The sequence below is a fragment of the Canis lupus genome, chromosome X, assembly GCF_048164855.1.
Source record: "Canis lupus baileyi chromosome X, mCanLup2.hap1, whole genome shotgun sequence".
In the NCBI taxonomy this organism is placed as follows: domain Eukaryota; kingdom Metazoa; phylum Chordata; class Mammalia; order Carnivora; family Canidae; genus Canis; species Canis lupus.
Genome location: NC_132876.1, coordinates 41960382 through 41976512, shown reverse-complemented (window position 1 = coordinate 41976512; position 16131 = coordinate 41960382). Strand labels below are relative to the sequence as shown.

General features: G+C 37.4%; 1 protein-coding gene across 2 annotated transcripts in view; it reads left to right on the top strand.

Moving 5' to 3' along the window:
* COL4A5 (collagen type IV alpha 5 chain) overlaps positions 1 to 16131 on the top strand; it is a 272590-nt gene that overhangs the window by 187509 nt on the left and 68950 nt on the right. For both annotated transcript variants that reach the window (XM_072816545.1, XM_072816544.1), the window contains exons 22-29: positions 3715 to 3807; positions 5192 to 5262; positions 5566 to 5757; positions 6453 to 6621; positions 8037 to 8129; positions 8221 to 8325; positions 9335 to 9432; positions 11322 to 11472. In XM_072816545.1, coding sequence (XP_072672646.1) covers positions 3715 to 3807; positions 5192 to 5262; positions 5566 to 5757; positions 6453 to 6621; positions 8037 to 8129; positions 8221 to 8325; positions 9335 to 9432; positions 11322 to 11472 — 972 coding nt within the window. The remainder of the gene's footprint in view (positions 1 to 3714; positions 3808 to 5191; positions 5263 to 5565; positions 5758 to 6452; positions 6622 to 8036; positions 8130 to 8220; positions 8326 to 9334; positions 9433 to 11321; positions 11473 to 16131) is intronic.

Here is a 16131-nt window from a genome sequence, read left to right as displayed (position 1 = left end):
AAAGATATGAATTTAGTGTCATCTTAATACCTATTCAGTCCCTGATTGTTATTTAGATTATTTCTTTGGGCTTCCTCTTTCTTTCCCTTTTTAAAGATTTTATTTATTTATTCATGAGAGACACACAGAGACAGAGAGGCAGAGACACAGGCAGAGGGAGAAACAGGCTCCATGCAGGGAGCCCGACATGGGACTCGATCCCGGGACTCCAGGATCATGCCCTGGGCGGAAGGTGCCACTAAACCGCTGAGTCACCCAGGCTGCCCAGGCTTCCTCTTTCTTTTACAGGTCCCTCTTAATATTTCTTGCAGAGCTGGTTTGGTGGTCACATATTCTTTCAGTTTCTGCCTATCTTGGAAGCTTTCTATCTCTCCTTCTATTCTGAATGAGAGCCTTGCTGGATAAAGTATTCTTGGCTGAATGTTTTTATCATTTAATACCCTGAGTATATCCTGTCAGCCCTTTCTGGCCTGCCAGGTCTCTATGGAGAGGTCTTCTGTTAATCTAGTATTTCTCCCCATAGAAGTTAAGACTCTCTTGTCTCTTGCTGCTTTAAGGATTTTATCTTTGGAATTTGCAAGTTTAACTATTAAATTCTGAGGTGTTGAATGGTTTCTATTGATTTTTGGGGAGGTACCTCTCTACCTCCTGGATCTGAATGCCTCTTTCCATCCCCAAATTAGGGAAGTATTCAGCTATAATATTCAAATATGCATTCTGGCCCTCTGTCCCTCTCAGCGTTTTCTGGAACCCCAATTATATATAGATTTTTCCTTCTGAGGCTATCATTTATTTCCCTTAACATTTCTTCATGGTCTTTTAAGTGGTTTTCTCTTTTTTCCTCAGCTTTCTTCCTTGCCATCAACTTGTCTTCTATGTTACTCACTCTTTCTTCCACCTCTTTATCCCTCATCATTAGGACCTCCAGTTTGGATTGCATCTCATTTAATTGATTTTTAATTTTGTCCTGATTAGATCTAAATTCTGCAGTCATGAAATCTCTTGAATCCTGTATGCTTTTTTCCAGAGCCACCAGTAGCTTTATAATTGTGCCTCTGTATTGGCTTTCTGATATCGAATTGTAATCCATGTTCTGTAACTCTGTGGCAGAGTGTACTGTTTCTGATTCTTTCTTTTGTGGTGATTTCTTCCTTCTGGTCATTTTTGCTCAGTGCAGAGTGGCTGTATGAGAGGGATGAGTTAAGAATATCAACCACAACCTAAGTAAACTTCACCCTAGATGATTCTGAGGATGCCAGAGACCAGAAAATGAAAATAAAGATCAGAACAAAATAAAAGGACTACCAAAGTGAAAAATAAATTTAAAAAAGAGTAGTAAAAAATAAAAGGCCAAGAATCCCAAAAGAGAAGAAAAAAAAAGAAAAAGAAGTGAAAAAAGCAAAAGTAAAGAGGAGGAAAAAGAAAAAGAAAAGAGAAGACAAGGGGTGGGACTAGGACATAATGATGGTGAAGAAGAAGATGATGGTGAAGAAGTTGGAGAGAGAATGTAGAGGGTTATCTTCTTGGTTCTGAGTGTATTAAGTTCTGTATGTTAGAAGATGCTCAGTCCCAAATCTATATAAAGCAGCAATACTTGTAGAAAGCCCCACCATTGACCACCAAAACACAAACGGGATAAAAGAGGGAGGCAGAATGGGAATGAAGAGAGAATATAATCTCACAGAATTAACCAGCACAGTATTCCACTTGGTTTTGGGTTCATGCTGGTCATGTTTTAGAAGGTATTAACTTCCACCATTGTAGAGCAAAATGAGGCAGAGAAAACAAAAAACACAAATAAAAAAAAACATATCTCGTGTATCTCCCAAAATTAAATTGAGTATGTTGAAGGGAATCTAGAAGTGGAAAATATGCCTAAGACATGTAATTGTAGTAATATGAAAGTCAAAAAAGGAGAAACTTAAAAATGTAGAGGTGGTAAAACATTGTGTTGAGGCGGGAAATGAGAAAAATATTAGAAATTTTTAGTCTGGGGCAGCCCCGGTGGCGCAGCGGTTTGGCGCCGCCTGCAGCCCAGGGCGAGATCCTGGAGACCCTGGATCGAGTCCCACGTCAGGATCCCTGCATGGAGCCTGCTTCTCCCTCTGCCTGTGTCTCTGCCTCTCTCTCTCTCTCTCTCTCTCTCTCTCTCTCTGCATCTCTATGAATAAATAAATAAAATTTTAAAAAAAAGAAATTTTTAGTCTGATATAAAAATAGTTGTACTGGAAAAGGGGGAGAAAAGGGGGGTACCCTCTAGGTCTATATACTATAAAGTCCTTGAATTCCCCTGGAGCTTTCCAGTGCTGCTTGGTGAAGAACTTTATCTTCCCTGGTTCTTCCAGCTGATCTTCTGGTGGCGGGCCTACTGTGCTGATTCTCAGGTGTGTGCACCTGAGGGAGCTGCCCCGCCCCCTGCGGGTACCGAGCTCAGTGGGAGCTGTTTACCCCATGAGGCCTCAGTTCCCTGGAGTCCCCACCCCTCCCAGGCACAGGGTGAAATAAGGAGGAACAACCACACTGGTGGCAGCTAGGTCTCCATCCCTGGAGTCAGCTCCCCACAATAACTACCACGGTCTTCCAGTCCGCACTGACCTAGATGCTCCCTGGCAGCGCTGTTGCGCTGATCTGCGCCGCTTGTGGGCGCCCAGCGGTAGGAGAGTCCTTGCCGTCCTGTGTCCTCCCCACTTCTGCCTGTCCCTGGGGGCAGTGCAGGATCATGGGCTGTGTCCGCTCTGGAATCTCACTGTCGGGGGGCGGGGCGCAGCTCCCGAAGGCAGCAGGGTGCAGACCCCTCTGTCCCGAGTCACCCGTCTAACTGACTGGCTTCTCCCCGAGGCCCGCCTGGTTCATGCTTCAGCCCTTTACCGAGATCCGTCCACAGTTTGTGGCGTGCTCTCCTTCGGGCGCACTTCCTCTATTAGTGACTCCGGGAAACTGGAGCCTTCGCTGCCCCTCCTGCGTTTCTGCCCAATTTCCCTAAGAACTTTTCCATCTGGGAAGAATCCGGTGCGTATTTTTAAAATTCCTGTTTCTCAGAGGCTGGGCTTTCCTATCCTGGAGGCTTCTGCCCGGCATTAGCCCAGCTCCTCATGGTGCCCCTTCCCCACTTGATTCTTTTATTTTTTTCCGCCTTCCTACCTTGCTAGATGCGAAAACCCTTCTCTCTGTAGTGTTCCGGCTGTTCTCTCTTTAAATCTCAGGTTGAATTCGTAGGTGTTCAGGATGATTTGAAAGTTATCTAGGTAAGTTGGTGGGACCAGGTGAGTTGAGGACCCCTACTCCTCCACCATCTTGCCCCCTGGAAATATTATAACACCTTTATATATATCTGACATATATAAATATAACACTTTTATATATTTATATATATATATATGTGACATATATATGTTAATAATGTGCTACCTTCAGTGTTTATTATCCCTTTCCACTGACAGAATGTAAACACCATGAAGGCATAGATTTTTGCCTGTTTTGTTTTGCCTGTTTTGTTTTGTCTGTTTGTGTACCAGTATATCATAGACACCTGGAAAATTACTTGGCAAATAATAGCAAATATTTATCAAATGAATTGATACTAATATAGGCTTTTCTAAACTATACTGTTGGGTAGGAATGTTGCCCCTTGGTCCTAACTTCTTTAGAACCTATCTAAAGGAGATAGACATACCCCTTTAAGTAAAATTTATTTCTCATTATGGTTTTCTCTAGGTGACAAAGGTGATACCTGCTTCAACTGTATTGGAACTGGCGTTTCAGGGCCTCGAGGTCAACCTGGTCTCCCAGGTCTTCCAGGTCCTCCAGGTAAAACATTCTGCCTCCAGGCAATCTTTGTAAAGTATTTCTTGGCTATATTTTAGTGAGCTCATAGTTTTATAGTGATGCCAGCTTCTCACTTTATAGCAAGTCTCTCATATCCATAAATAATTAAATATGAAATGCCTGTATCTGCTATGAAATAAATTATGCTCTTGTTTCTAATACCTGAAAGCTACCAATATTTTCTATTAAAGCATTTTGACAATATTATTCTAGGAAATATATCTTCCCTGTTTTCCATATGGTGGAGAAAATAACTCTTACAGAGTCAAACTTCTTCCTTCCAAAAAGCTGGGGAAAAAGTTCATAATGCCTGGCCCTTGAGTATAGTTTCCAGTGGCAGAGCTTTGAGTCTTTGAAGATGTATCACATGTTGTCATTAAGGGACAGAGCTTCCACTGTAGTTTGGCAACCAACTACCCATATTCCTCTTTCTAATATAACTCCTCCTTCCCTGTTTCCAATCAAAATTATATTTGATATCCATCAGACCGACAACTGTCTCCCAACTGCCTCTTGGGATATTCCAGTATTATAGACTCTTAAAATGACACTTTGTTTGTGTCAGGACTGAGAGCAGACAGATCTCTTACCTTTCTGTCTGGTATGTCTTCCAAAGAAACTAATTCATTTAGCGCTTGGAAATAGATTTTTAGCAGGTCTTATAGCTGCCACTGGAAATTAATAATTTAGCTTTGAACCTCCAGTCTGTTGGTTTTCAAATTTGGGAGTAGGTCAGAGTTATCTGGAGGACTTGTTAAAAACCCATATTGCTGGGTTCTACCCCAAAAGTTTCTGATTCAGTAGATATGGGGTGAGGGCCCACGAATTAGGATATCTAACCAGTACCAAGGTGATGTTATACAGTTTATTGAGTGACCAATTTTGGGAACTACTTCTTTAGTAATATTTCCTCTAGTCTTTGAGTACCAAATGTTCCTCATAAACCAAATTTTACAAAGTGATAAACCAAAGAAAGGACTGATAAGGATCTGTGAAAACTGTTGCAAAGAAAGATATCAGACTGTATCCTTATCTCTTTCTCCCTTTGGCAAGAGGATGGTTGTAGGGACCTTAGCACCTCTGTGCCTAGCAATTGGTAGCTGTGAGCTCTGACAGGCTTTGTAGTTGGAAGCACCTAAGGATACAATATTGTATGTAATATGAAAGATTAATCTAAGAGAAAGGATGATTTGCTCATTTTGAGAGCATAAGACAGGAACATTAAAATATGATTTGTTAAATGCGATTGAATGGGGTTCTTATTTTAAAACTTGACTTCCTGACTTGATGCTTTTTATATGAGCTTTGTTAGGGACTCAGGGTCAAAGTTCACATTATTTTGTGTGTGTGTATGTGCATGTATTAGGATCTCTTGGTTTCCCTGGACAGAAGGGAGAAAAAGGACATGCTGGTCTAACAGGTCCCAAAGGATTAACAGTAAGTTTTGAGTATATTATAGAACAAAAAAAAAAAAAAAAAAAAACCTGGAAGAAATCCATTTACACTTTGGTTTTCTCTTGTGGATATACATAATAAAAGAAATTTAGTTTTTTATTAATTTGTGTTGTTTTTTATACCTTGACTCTCCCTGGCTCACATGCCTCACTTTGTTCATAGCTTTGTACACTAAATCTTATTGGGTGGGTTGATAGGACAAACTGGAAAAAGAAATGTGTTGGAAAGAAAGAATCTGACTTTTTCTCTTCTTCTTTTTCCCTTTCTTTCTTTTCCTTCCCTAAGGGCATACCGGGAGCTCCAGGTCCTCCAGGCTTTCCTGGATCTAAAGGTGAACCTGGTGACGTCCTCACTTTTCCAGGAATGAAGGGTGACAAAGGAGAGTTGGGTTACCCTGGAGCCCCTGGGCTTCCTGGTTTACCTGGAACCCCTGGACAGGATGGACTGCCAGGGCTTCCTGGCCCCAAAGGAGAACCTGTGAGTTGGTTTGATATTCTTGGTTCTGTGATATCAAATTGTTACTTAGGGATGTTTCCTAGGATGGGCTTTGTGCTAAGATGAATACCCAATTAGTGCTTAAAAGAATGTGACTGTAGTAATGGTATATTGTTATTGACTATATGGGGTTTCTTTACCACTCTTTTCTCTCAGTTTTATAAATTCCTTCTTCTTAACCTATTAATATATTGAGTAATACTGGCTGTGAACAGATGAGCAGGAGGTTAAGATGCTTATGGATTAGTACGAGGCTCCCCTTCTCTTGTACTACGTATCGTTGTCTCATTTTTTTTTTTGATCTGAGAACAAAAGTCTAACTTGATTTTATATATAGTAAGCTTAGAGATTAGTGTGAGTAGATGGCCATGTGTTAGCTGGACTACAAACTTCTTGACTTATTGCTAGAATGTAAGCTTTGTGAAGGCAGAGATTTTTGTCTATTTTTGCTCTTTGCTGTATCACCAGCTCCTGATACATATTAGGAACTAAAAAACATTTGTTGAAGGAATTAATGAATAAGGGGAATGATCACACATCATATCCCATAATAACACACACTTATACAGTTCTAAGAAGAACTTTTTATGGCTGTATCATTTCTTTAGTTGTATTCAGTAATACCAACATACCAACCTATATCTGTATGTTTCTATATTAAATGTTTCCCTTTTTAGGGTGGAATTGCTTTTAAGGGTGAAAGAGGTCCCCCTGGGAATCCAGGCTTGCCAGGTCTCCCAGGGAATAGGGGGCCTATGGGCCCTGTGGGTTTTGGCCCTCCAGGCCCAGTAGGTGAAAAAGGCATACAAGGTGTGGCAGGAAATCCAGGCCAGCCGGGAATACCAGGTGAGTTTACTACAGTTGTTTTGGTTTTAATTTGGCACTTAAAAGCAGAAATATAGTATCTTTTGGCTATTCTTGGCTTCCTTGCATAAGAGATGTGTTTCCCTTGCTGTTTATATTTGGGCTTTTAAGAGCTTCATACCAAGGGAGCACAGTGTCTGTGTTTCCTCTAAAGGGGGAGGTTCCTTCTTTAAATTTCTTCTGTCTTCTTTGTTACTGTTTTTTGTCTTTAAGTACATTGTACATAAGGTTTAACAAGTAATTATAATAGGAACACACATGTACCTACCACATATGTCAAAAAACAGAACACTGCCATCATCCTAGAAACCCCCATCTTCCTCTCTGTCCTTTTGTGATCATAATCCCCTTCCATTCTCTAGAGGTAACCACTGTCCTGACTTTTGCCTAATTTCCTTCCATTTACCCCTTAGTTTTATCACCTAGATATGGATCTCTAAATAAAGTACCTTAATTATACTTCTTTTTGAACTTCATAATAATGGAATCATAGGGTAAGTATTCTTTATATTAACTTTGTGTATAGCTATAATACATTCATTTTCATTGCTGTATAGTATCTTATTGTATGTGTATTTTGTATTGTCAGACATTTTACATTTTTGTCAGTTTGCTGAGTGTGATTTATCTCATAACAGTTTTATTTTGCATTCCCCTGATAACATTAAAATTTAGCACCTTTTCATATGTTTGACTGTTTCAATTTCCATTTGTGAAATTCCCATTCAAGTGTTTTTTTTTTTTACCATTTTTCTACTGGATTGTTTATTTTTCTTACTGATTTAGTTTTTTTTTAAATATATATATATATATATATTCTGTGTATTAGTTGTTATCTGTTCTGCAAAATTTTCACTCTTTACAGCTTGCTATTTTCACTCTCTATATGGTGTCTTTAATCAACAAAACCTAATTTGAATGTAGTCAAATGTATCAATCTTTTCTCTCATGGTTAGTGCTTTTTATGTCAGATTTTAGAGATCCATCTTTATCCTGAGCATACTTCCAGTTCTTATTTTAGTTAATGGCAAGTAGGTGCACTTGGACTTTGCACAATACCACCTTAAGTTACCATTAGTTAACCAAAAAGAATATTTCTTTTTTACTGCAGTTTGAGTTTTGTTAGGCTCCTTTGACCTATATTTTAAAGTATTTTTGTAGATGCTGTCTTCAATCCTGGAAGCTCTTAAAACTGTCATCTACTTTTTCTTTTTGAAAGTTTATCCTTCTGTTTGGTATATTCCTTGAATATATAATACGGGGTTATGTTTCTTGTGGGTTCTTGTTAGTGTGCATTTTCAAAAGATTATCGATACTTTCTTGTTCTGTTTTTAATTAAAGAGATCTTTAGTCAACTGAACACTTCTCACCCACTTTTGATTCCCTCTTATTCGTAGGTCCTAAAGGTGATCCAGGTCAGACCATAACCCAGCCAGGGAAGCCTGGCCTGCCTGGTAATCCAGGCAGACATGGTGAAGTAGGGCTTCCGGGTATGTGAGGAATTTATTTGGCCATGTCTTTATTACTTATTAGCTTCTTTCTTTTAAAGTATCCCTTTAAAAAAAAACTGTTTCTCCATAGGTGACCCTGGACTTCCCGGCCCGCCGGGCTTGCCAGGAATACCCGGTAATAAAGGAGAACCAGGTATCCCTGGAATTGGGCTTCCTGGACCACCTGGTCCCAAAGGTATGTGGGACTGGGCAGCATGCAGGCTAGTTAACTAGTTAATATGACATTATTCTTTGATATAATTCCCTCAACAAATAAAATATATTAATTGTGCCTCTTTTCTAGGTACCATAAATAATGTAAGTAAAAAGTCACAGTGTATATGCAATATTATTTTATTGTTTTTATCTAAAACAGTCCAGGCAAAAAAAATAACTAAATCATAGATATGCAAAAATGATATATAAGCTTTTAAAATTACAGAATTATTGTCTTTTATGTTCACCATTGTATTTCTAGGGTTTAGAAAAGTTCCTGGCACATAGTAAGCACTCAATAGATACTTGTTGAATGAATGGATTGTGTTAAGTAGAAAACATACTTATTTCACACATGTATCCAAGTAACATTTTATCCTAAATCATATTCTCTTGATTTACTGAAATTTTGTAAGGCTATTGCTTCAGTTCTGTTTTTTTCCTCTTAGAATTTATTCTCATGAATGTCAAGCATGCATTGGTCTGAGAACAGTGCTTAAACATGGCCTTGCTCATTTATACTAAATGACTTCTAAAGAGTCAGATTTGACTATATATTTATATTTGTGTATAATATTTATAATTCTTTTTAGCTTATTTCCAGAAATATATAGTAGGCCTTTTATCATACTATATTCAGATATAAGCAGAACAAAGCTTTTCTGCATGTTTGTGTGGGAGTCATTCCTTATGTTTCGTTCTATCTCATTAGCAATAACTCTTATTTTCCTTTAGAAGAGTATATCTTCCACACATATTAGCCCTATATGAAAATGACAGGACCATAAGGTGATTGAGAGGGAATATCAGGTATTTATAAGGCTTGATCCTGAGAAGTCATCTAGAACATCAGTGTACTTTTAACATCTCACTCTAGTCACTAATTAAGCATGATTGGACAGGGTAAAAATATGGGTTTGGGAGTTTGGGTATCTTTTTTAAGGTATCTTCTCTTTGGAGATTAAAAAATAACTGATCATGTCCCACAGGTTTTCCTGGAATTCAAGGACCTCCAGGAGCACCTGGGACACCTGGAAGAATTGGTCTAGAAGGCCCTTCTGGGCCACCAGGCTTTCCAGGACCAAAGGTCTGAGACATTTTACTTTATTCTTTCCCCTTTTCCTATTTCTCTTATTAGCCCTAGGTTTCTATTTTGATGTAGACAAAGTCTTATCCCAAATCTTCACTATATAAATACAGTTATCTGATTATATTTTCACTTAAAAATATTTTACCTGGAGCACCTGGGTGGCTGAGTCGGTTAGGCATCCAACTCTTGATCTCAGCTCATGTCTTTTTTTTTAAGATTTTATTTTTTTATTCATGAGAAACACAGAGACACAGGCAGAGGGAGAAGCAGACTCCATGCAGGAGCCCGACGTGAGGGATCCCTGGGTGGCGCAGCGGTTTGGCGCCTGCCTTTGGCCCAGGGTGCGATCTTGGAGACCCGGATAGAATCCCACGTCGGGCTCCCGGTGGATGGAGCCTGCTTCTCCCTCTGCCTATGTCTCTGCCTCTCTCGCTCTCTCTCTGTATGACTATCATAAAAAAAAAAAAGGAGCCCGACGTGGACTCGATCCCAGGACGCCAGGATCACAACCTGAGCCGAGGGAGGTGCTAAACTGCTGAGCCACTCAGGAATCCCCTCAGCTCAGGTCTTGATCATAGGTCGTGAGTTTGAGCCCCATGTTTAACCCAAAACAGTCTTTCATTGTTCAAGAGGTCATATTTGAAGCAACAAAGTTTCTGAAATTGTTTTGGAGTGAAAGGTTACCTGATGAGATGAGATTAGGTGAGAGAATACAATCAGCTCCCCTTATACTTCTCTATAGTATCAACATACCATTTAATCTCTGTCCATGACTATGTGATGACTGGTTGAATATCATGTTTAGAACTTCCCATATTGTTTCCCAGTCCCAATTCCATCCCACTTACACAATGCAAGCCACTATTATTAGCTTAATAATAATAGTAATATAATAATAATAATAATAAAGTACTGTGTTTGAGTTTCTTTCTATTCTTTTTATTATATCTTAGCTAATTTACAATTGCCCTTAGTCAACCTTCAGCAAACTGCTGTAGTTTATAATTTTCCTGAATGTTCTTGAATTTTCACTGTATTTAATTAATTTAAACTTTTGTGTTTTCATCATTGCTATTTCTTCCATGGGAAGAACAATTGACCATGACCACAGGTCTCATGAGAAACCACTTCTCTATTGTCTAATTGTTCTTATTTTATTATGAACCTTTAAAATGAACACAAAAGTAAAAAGAGTAATACAATGAAGTTTCATATATCCATTACTCAGATTCCAAATGATCAAGATTTCATCACATTTATTTCATCTATTCCCTTTTTCTTTGCTAAAGTATTTTAACACAAATCTCAAAATCGTATTATTTTACCTATAAATACTTCAATATTCATCTCTAAGTAAGTGGGCTTTTCATACAAAAACCACAATGTCATTATCATACTTAATCAAATTTAAAATAATTATCTAATACAAAGTCTGTAATCACAGTTCCTCAGTTGGGTCCTTTAATCTCATGCTCTCAGTTATCTCTTTCTTATCTTATAACCAAAATTTTTAAAGATTTTATTTATTTATTCAAGAGAGACACAGAGAGAGAAAGGCAGAGACACAGGCAGAGGGAGAAGCAGGCTCCATCCCGGGAGCCTGACGTGGGACTCGATCCCAGGTCTCCAGGATCGCACCCTGGGCCAAAGGCAGTGCTAAACTGCTGAGCCACCAGGGCTGCCCCCAAATTCTTTAATTTGTTTCTCATCCTTCCAGATGTTCTCTCCAATTTGCCAATTATTTTTCATTTAGTTATCCTATTCCTTCTCCCATAGGGAAAAAAAATTACTACTTTGTATTTTCTGCTTTACATTCTTCATGGTAAACAATAAACACCAAGAAAATCATTGGAGTTTTTGTATGTTTTCTCATGTGTATGCCTAAGGGAGAACCAGGACTTGGGCTGCCTGGGCCACCTGGACCCCCAGGACTCCCAGGTTTCAAAGGAACACTTGGTCCAAAAGGAGATCGTGGTTTCCCAGGACCTCCAGGTCTTCCCGGACGTACTGGCTTGGATGGGCTCCCTGGACCAAAAGGTAAAGAAGTTATAGCTATTTTTCAGTTTGCTTTTAACTTTTATAGAAATTGAAACTGTTAGGAAAGTTTATGGGTTATAAGTCCAATTAAATGAAAGTCTATGCTCCCACTCTGTCACTGCTTTTTTTCATCTTTCATTGATGTTTTTTACATTTTATTTTATTGAATAGATGATACAATCATATACGTATGAAAGTCGAACTGAGAAGTCTTCCTTTTACCCCATCTCCATCCACTCTGTTTTCCCCATCCCATATGTAGCCAATTTTTGAGTAATTTATTGTTCCAATATTTCTTCATACAAATTCAAGCCAATAACATATATATTTGTATTTCCTAACTTTCTTAAAAGCTAGAATACTACCTTTTGACTTTTTGCTGTTAATTATTTTGCTTAATTTTATATCCTAGAGATCACCTTATGTCAGTACTTCAAAATCCTGATTTTTTAAAAAATAGCTACCTAGTAATAAACTGCTTGAGTTTATTGTAGCTTGTTCTGCCAGTTGCTAGTTTCTAGATTGGGTTGTTTTTTTAAGATTTTATTTATTTTATTTATTTATTCTTGAGAGACAGAGGGGAGGGAGAGAGGCAGAGACACAGGCAGAGGGAGAAACAGGCTCCATGCAGGGAGCCTGACATGGGACTCGATCCCAAGGATCACGCCCTGGGCTGAAGACGGCACTAAACCGCTGAGCCACCCGGGCTGCCCTAGGTTGGGTTTTTGACAATCTGTTCTTAATTAGAAATAATGTCACAGTGAATTGTCTTGCATTTATGCTATTTCATATATGTATAGTTGTAACAGTAGAATAGAGTAATAAAAATACATTTTCTAAATTAAAGGCTAAATGCATCTCTAGATATTGTCAGTTTCCTCTCTCTTTTACCATACACACATTCCTATCAGCAATGAATGAGTGTACTTGTTTCTCCATAGCTTTGGTAATTGAGTATGTTGACAAATTCTTTAATTTTCACCAATCTGATAGAAGTAGGTATTGGTAGAGTTTTATAAACATTTTATTGTGAAAATTTTCAAACACAAAATTAAGAGAATGGTACAGTGAAAACTTCTATATCTACCATCAAGATTCTACAATTAACATTTTATCTCTGCCAACATTTTCTTTTTTAAAATTTCATATAATCAGCAAAGTAGAATTTTTCAGTGACTACTATATACCCATTATTGATATTCTATTATCAACATTTTACTCTACATGATTTGTCACATATCAGTTCATCCCTTTCTTTATCCATTGACTTATTTTTTGATGCATTTCGAAGTAAACTATAACAACAGTACACTTCTCACTAAGTACTTTAGCATGTATATTATAACTACAATTCTGTGGTTGTTTTTTTTTTCTTTTGACAAAATTCACATTAAATGACATACACAGAGACATTTGCTGGATTTCGACAAATACATATACCTGTGTAACTAATCCCCTATCAAGATATAATTCCGGAAATTTCCCTTTTCCCCCTTCTCAGTCCGTACACCAACATCCACAGTGGCATCTGTATAGTTATGATTTTTCCTTGTAAATTAATTCTACCTGTTCTAGAACTCCGTATGGAGTCACACAGTGGGTACATTCTTTGTAAGGCTTCTTTCACTCAGAATACTATTTTTGAGATCCATTCATGTGTATTTATCAAGAGTTTTATTTTTTATTATTGAGTATTTCATTGTATAAATATACCAAAGTTTTTTAGTCCATTCTCTGTTGATGGACACCTGTACTGTGTTAAGTTTTTGGCTATTATGAGTGAAGCTGGTAAGAACATTCTTTTACAAATCTTTTTGTGGATATGTGCTTTCATTTTGCTTGGTTAAATACCTACAAGTAGAATTGTTGGGTCAAATAGTAGGTATATGTTAGTTGTATGAGAAGCTACTAGACCTTTTTCCAAAATTGTTTTACCATTTTAAACTCAAACCAATATGGTATGAAAGTTTCAATTGTTCCACATTCTCTCCAACATTTGGTGTCATCAGTCTTTTCATTTTTGAGTTTTAGTAGGTGCGTTGGTGACATATTTTGGTCTGAGTTTTCATTTCCCTGATGATGACTAATGATGTTGAACTCTTTTGTGTCCTGGTGGATTATTTTTCACATTCAGATATTTTTCGCATTTTAAAATTTATGTTTTTATTGTTAAGTGGGAAGTGATGTTTATATATTCTACATACTGGTCTTTTGTGAAATAGAGATCTATGAGTATTTTATCCCCATCTGGTTTGCCTGTTTTTAATCAGCGTATTTTAATGATAAAAGTTTTGGTTTTATTGATGTTTCATTTATCTATTTTTTATGTAATTATTGTCTGTGTTATATCTAAGAAACCTTTCCCAAGGTTGCAAATATAACTTTTATTTTATAAATTTTATAATTTTAGCATTTATGTTTAAGATTATCATCCATCTCAAATAATTTTATTAAACACCATTTGTTCAAAATGATCTCTCCCCATTGGATTACTTTGGCATCTGTGTCAAAAATTAGATGGCAATATAATGTGTAGGTCTATTTTGTGCTATCATTCCTACTTATCTATTTTACTAGCCTTAAGTCAATACCAACTGTTTATATTACTGTAGCTTTATAATAAGACTTGATATCAGGTAATGTAAGTCCTCCAACTTTATCAACTTTATTCTTTTTTTAAAAATTCTTTGGATATACAGTATCCTTTGCCTTTATTCTCAGGGTCTTTAAATTTGTATTTCCATTATTATGAATAAAATTGAACATCTTTTCATATGCTTAAAGGACATATTTTTCCTGTGAACTGCTTATGGCCTTTGCTTATTTCACCATTGGTTTCTTCTACCCTCTTGATTCTGATTCCCCTTATTATAAATAGGAATAGATTTGGCAATTGTGTTTTCCTTACTGGTTTTCAAGGAACAGGACTCTCCTGGTCAATATTTTGGCCCCCAGAGAATAATCTAAACAGCTTTGTACTTCTAAACATGTTGGATTGATTCTCATTAAAGCAATATGACAGCATAGACTAATTTAGCCAGCATAGATTCTGTGAGCAAAAGCCCCCAAACTAGCCCAATACAAATTCTTCTTAGATAAGCCCTTTTAAAAATACCTATTTGTCTTCAACTAAACAGTTCTGGCCAGCTGTAAACACTAACACTCAAAGTTACACATTGTGTTTCCCACCAATTATCTACCGCAGCTTAGACATGTGACCCCCAAAATTGGAGATAGACACATTCCAAATGATAAGCTATGTGGCAAGCAGTCTCCATATGGAAATTACTCACTCATGATACTTTGTTTATTAAAATGTCTTTGAGAAGGGTTAGGAAGAAATGAGTTGAAGCCTATTTTAAACATTAGTGTCTTAACAGGCATTTATTTTCCTAATCTTTGAAAGGAAGTATAGGAATTCTAATATCCTAATAAGACTCATTCTGAAATATAAAAGCCCCAGTACAGTTCCTAAGGTGGTAGAAGAAAAAGAATTTTGGATATTCTACCATGTAATTCCTTCATTCTTCAAACATTATGTTCTTCTTCTGTGCCAGGTACTGCTTGAGTCACTAGGAACACAAAGGCATAGAGTCTGTTCTCTAACTACTGTAAGAAAATCTAGGTAGTATCACTATGATAATGGTTATTTCATCTGGAACTTTTATGAAAATGTATCACTAATGTTTTGGGTCACTAAACCACAGTCAGAATTCAGTAAGCAGATCACAATAAAAGTTCACCTACCAGACACACATATACCAGTGGCTGGGCATTAGAACTTGGTGATCTCTCCTAATAGGAGAGATTGATACAGCACTTTCAAAGCAAAATAGTGACCAATAATAAATTAGTTAGGGTAACATCTATCATCTATCAGGAAAGAATGATATGAGGATGAAGACTCAACATTAGAATCACATTAAACAAAAAAGATAAAAAGAAGATGACTTTGGAAACATTCAGTTTGCCTCATATTACTTTGGTTCAAGGCCTCATCTAAGGTGCCTTGGTAGGCTTCATATAGGAGGTGACACTTGATCTGTATCCTGATGGAAGGATGTTCTGGGTAGCAGGAATAACATGCAAAAGTATTGTGACAAATAGAATGGCACAGAAATGGAAATATTGAAAGAAATAAAATATAAATTGCAAAAAAAATCTATTTTTAAATATTTTATTTATTTATTCATGAGAGACAGAGAGGGGCAGAGACACGGGCAAAGGGAGAAGCAGGCTCTGTGATATGAGTCCCATATCAGGCTCCCAAATATAATGCATTTTCAATGAGAATTCAAGTTGGTGTTTTTTGTAAGCACTTGTCATAACTAATTCTGAAACTTAACATTTATCAAACATATACTAAAATGTATTTCAAAATCCTTGTAATTACAGTATTGTGAACCAGTGCTGGAATAGACAAGGGGACCAATATAACAGAGTTAAGAAACATGTATATAAAGGGATCCCTGGGTGGCGCAGTGGTTTAGCGCCTGCCTTTGGCCCAGGGCGCGATCCTGGAGACCGGGATCGAGTCCCACGTCGGGTTCCTGGTGCATGGAGCCTGCTTCTCCCTCTGCCTATGTCTCTGCCTCTCTCTCTCTCTGTGTGTGACTATCATAAAAAAAGTTAAAAAAAAAGAAACGTATATATGGAATA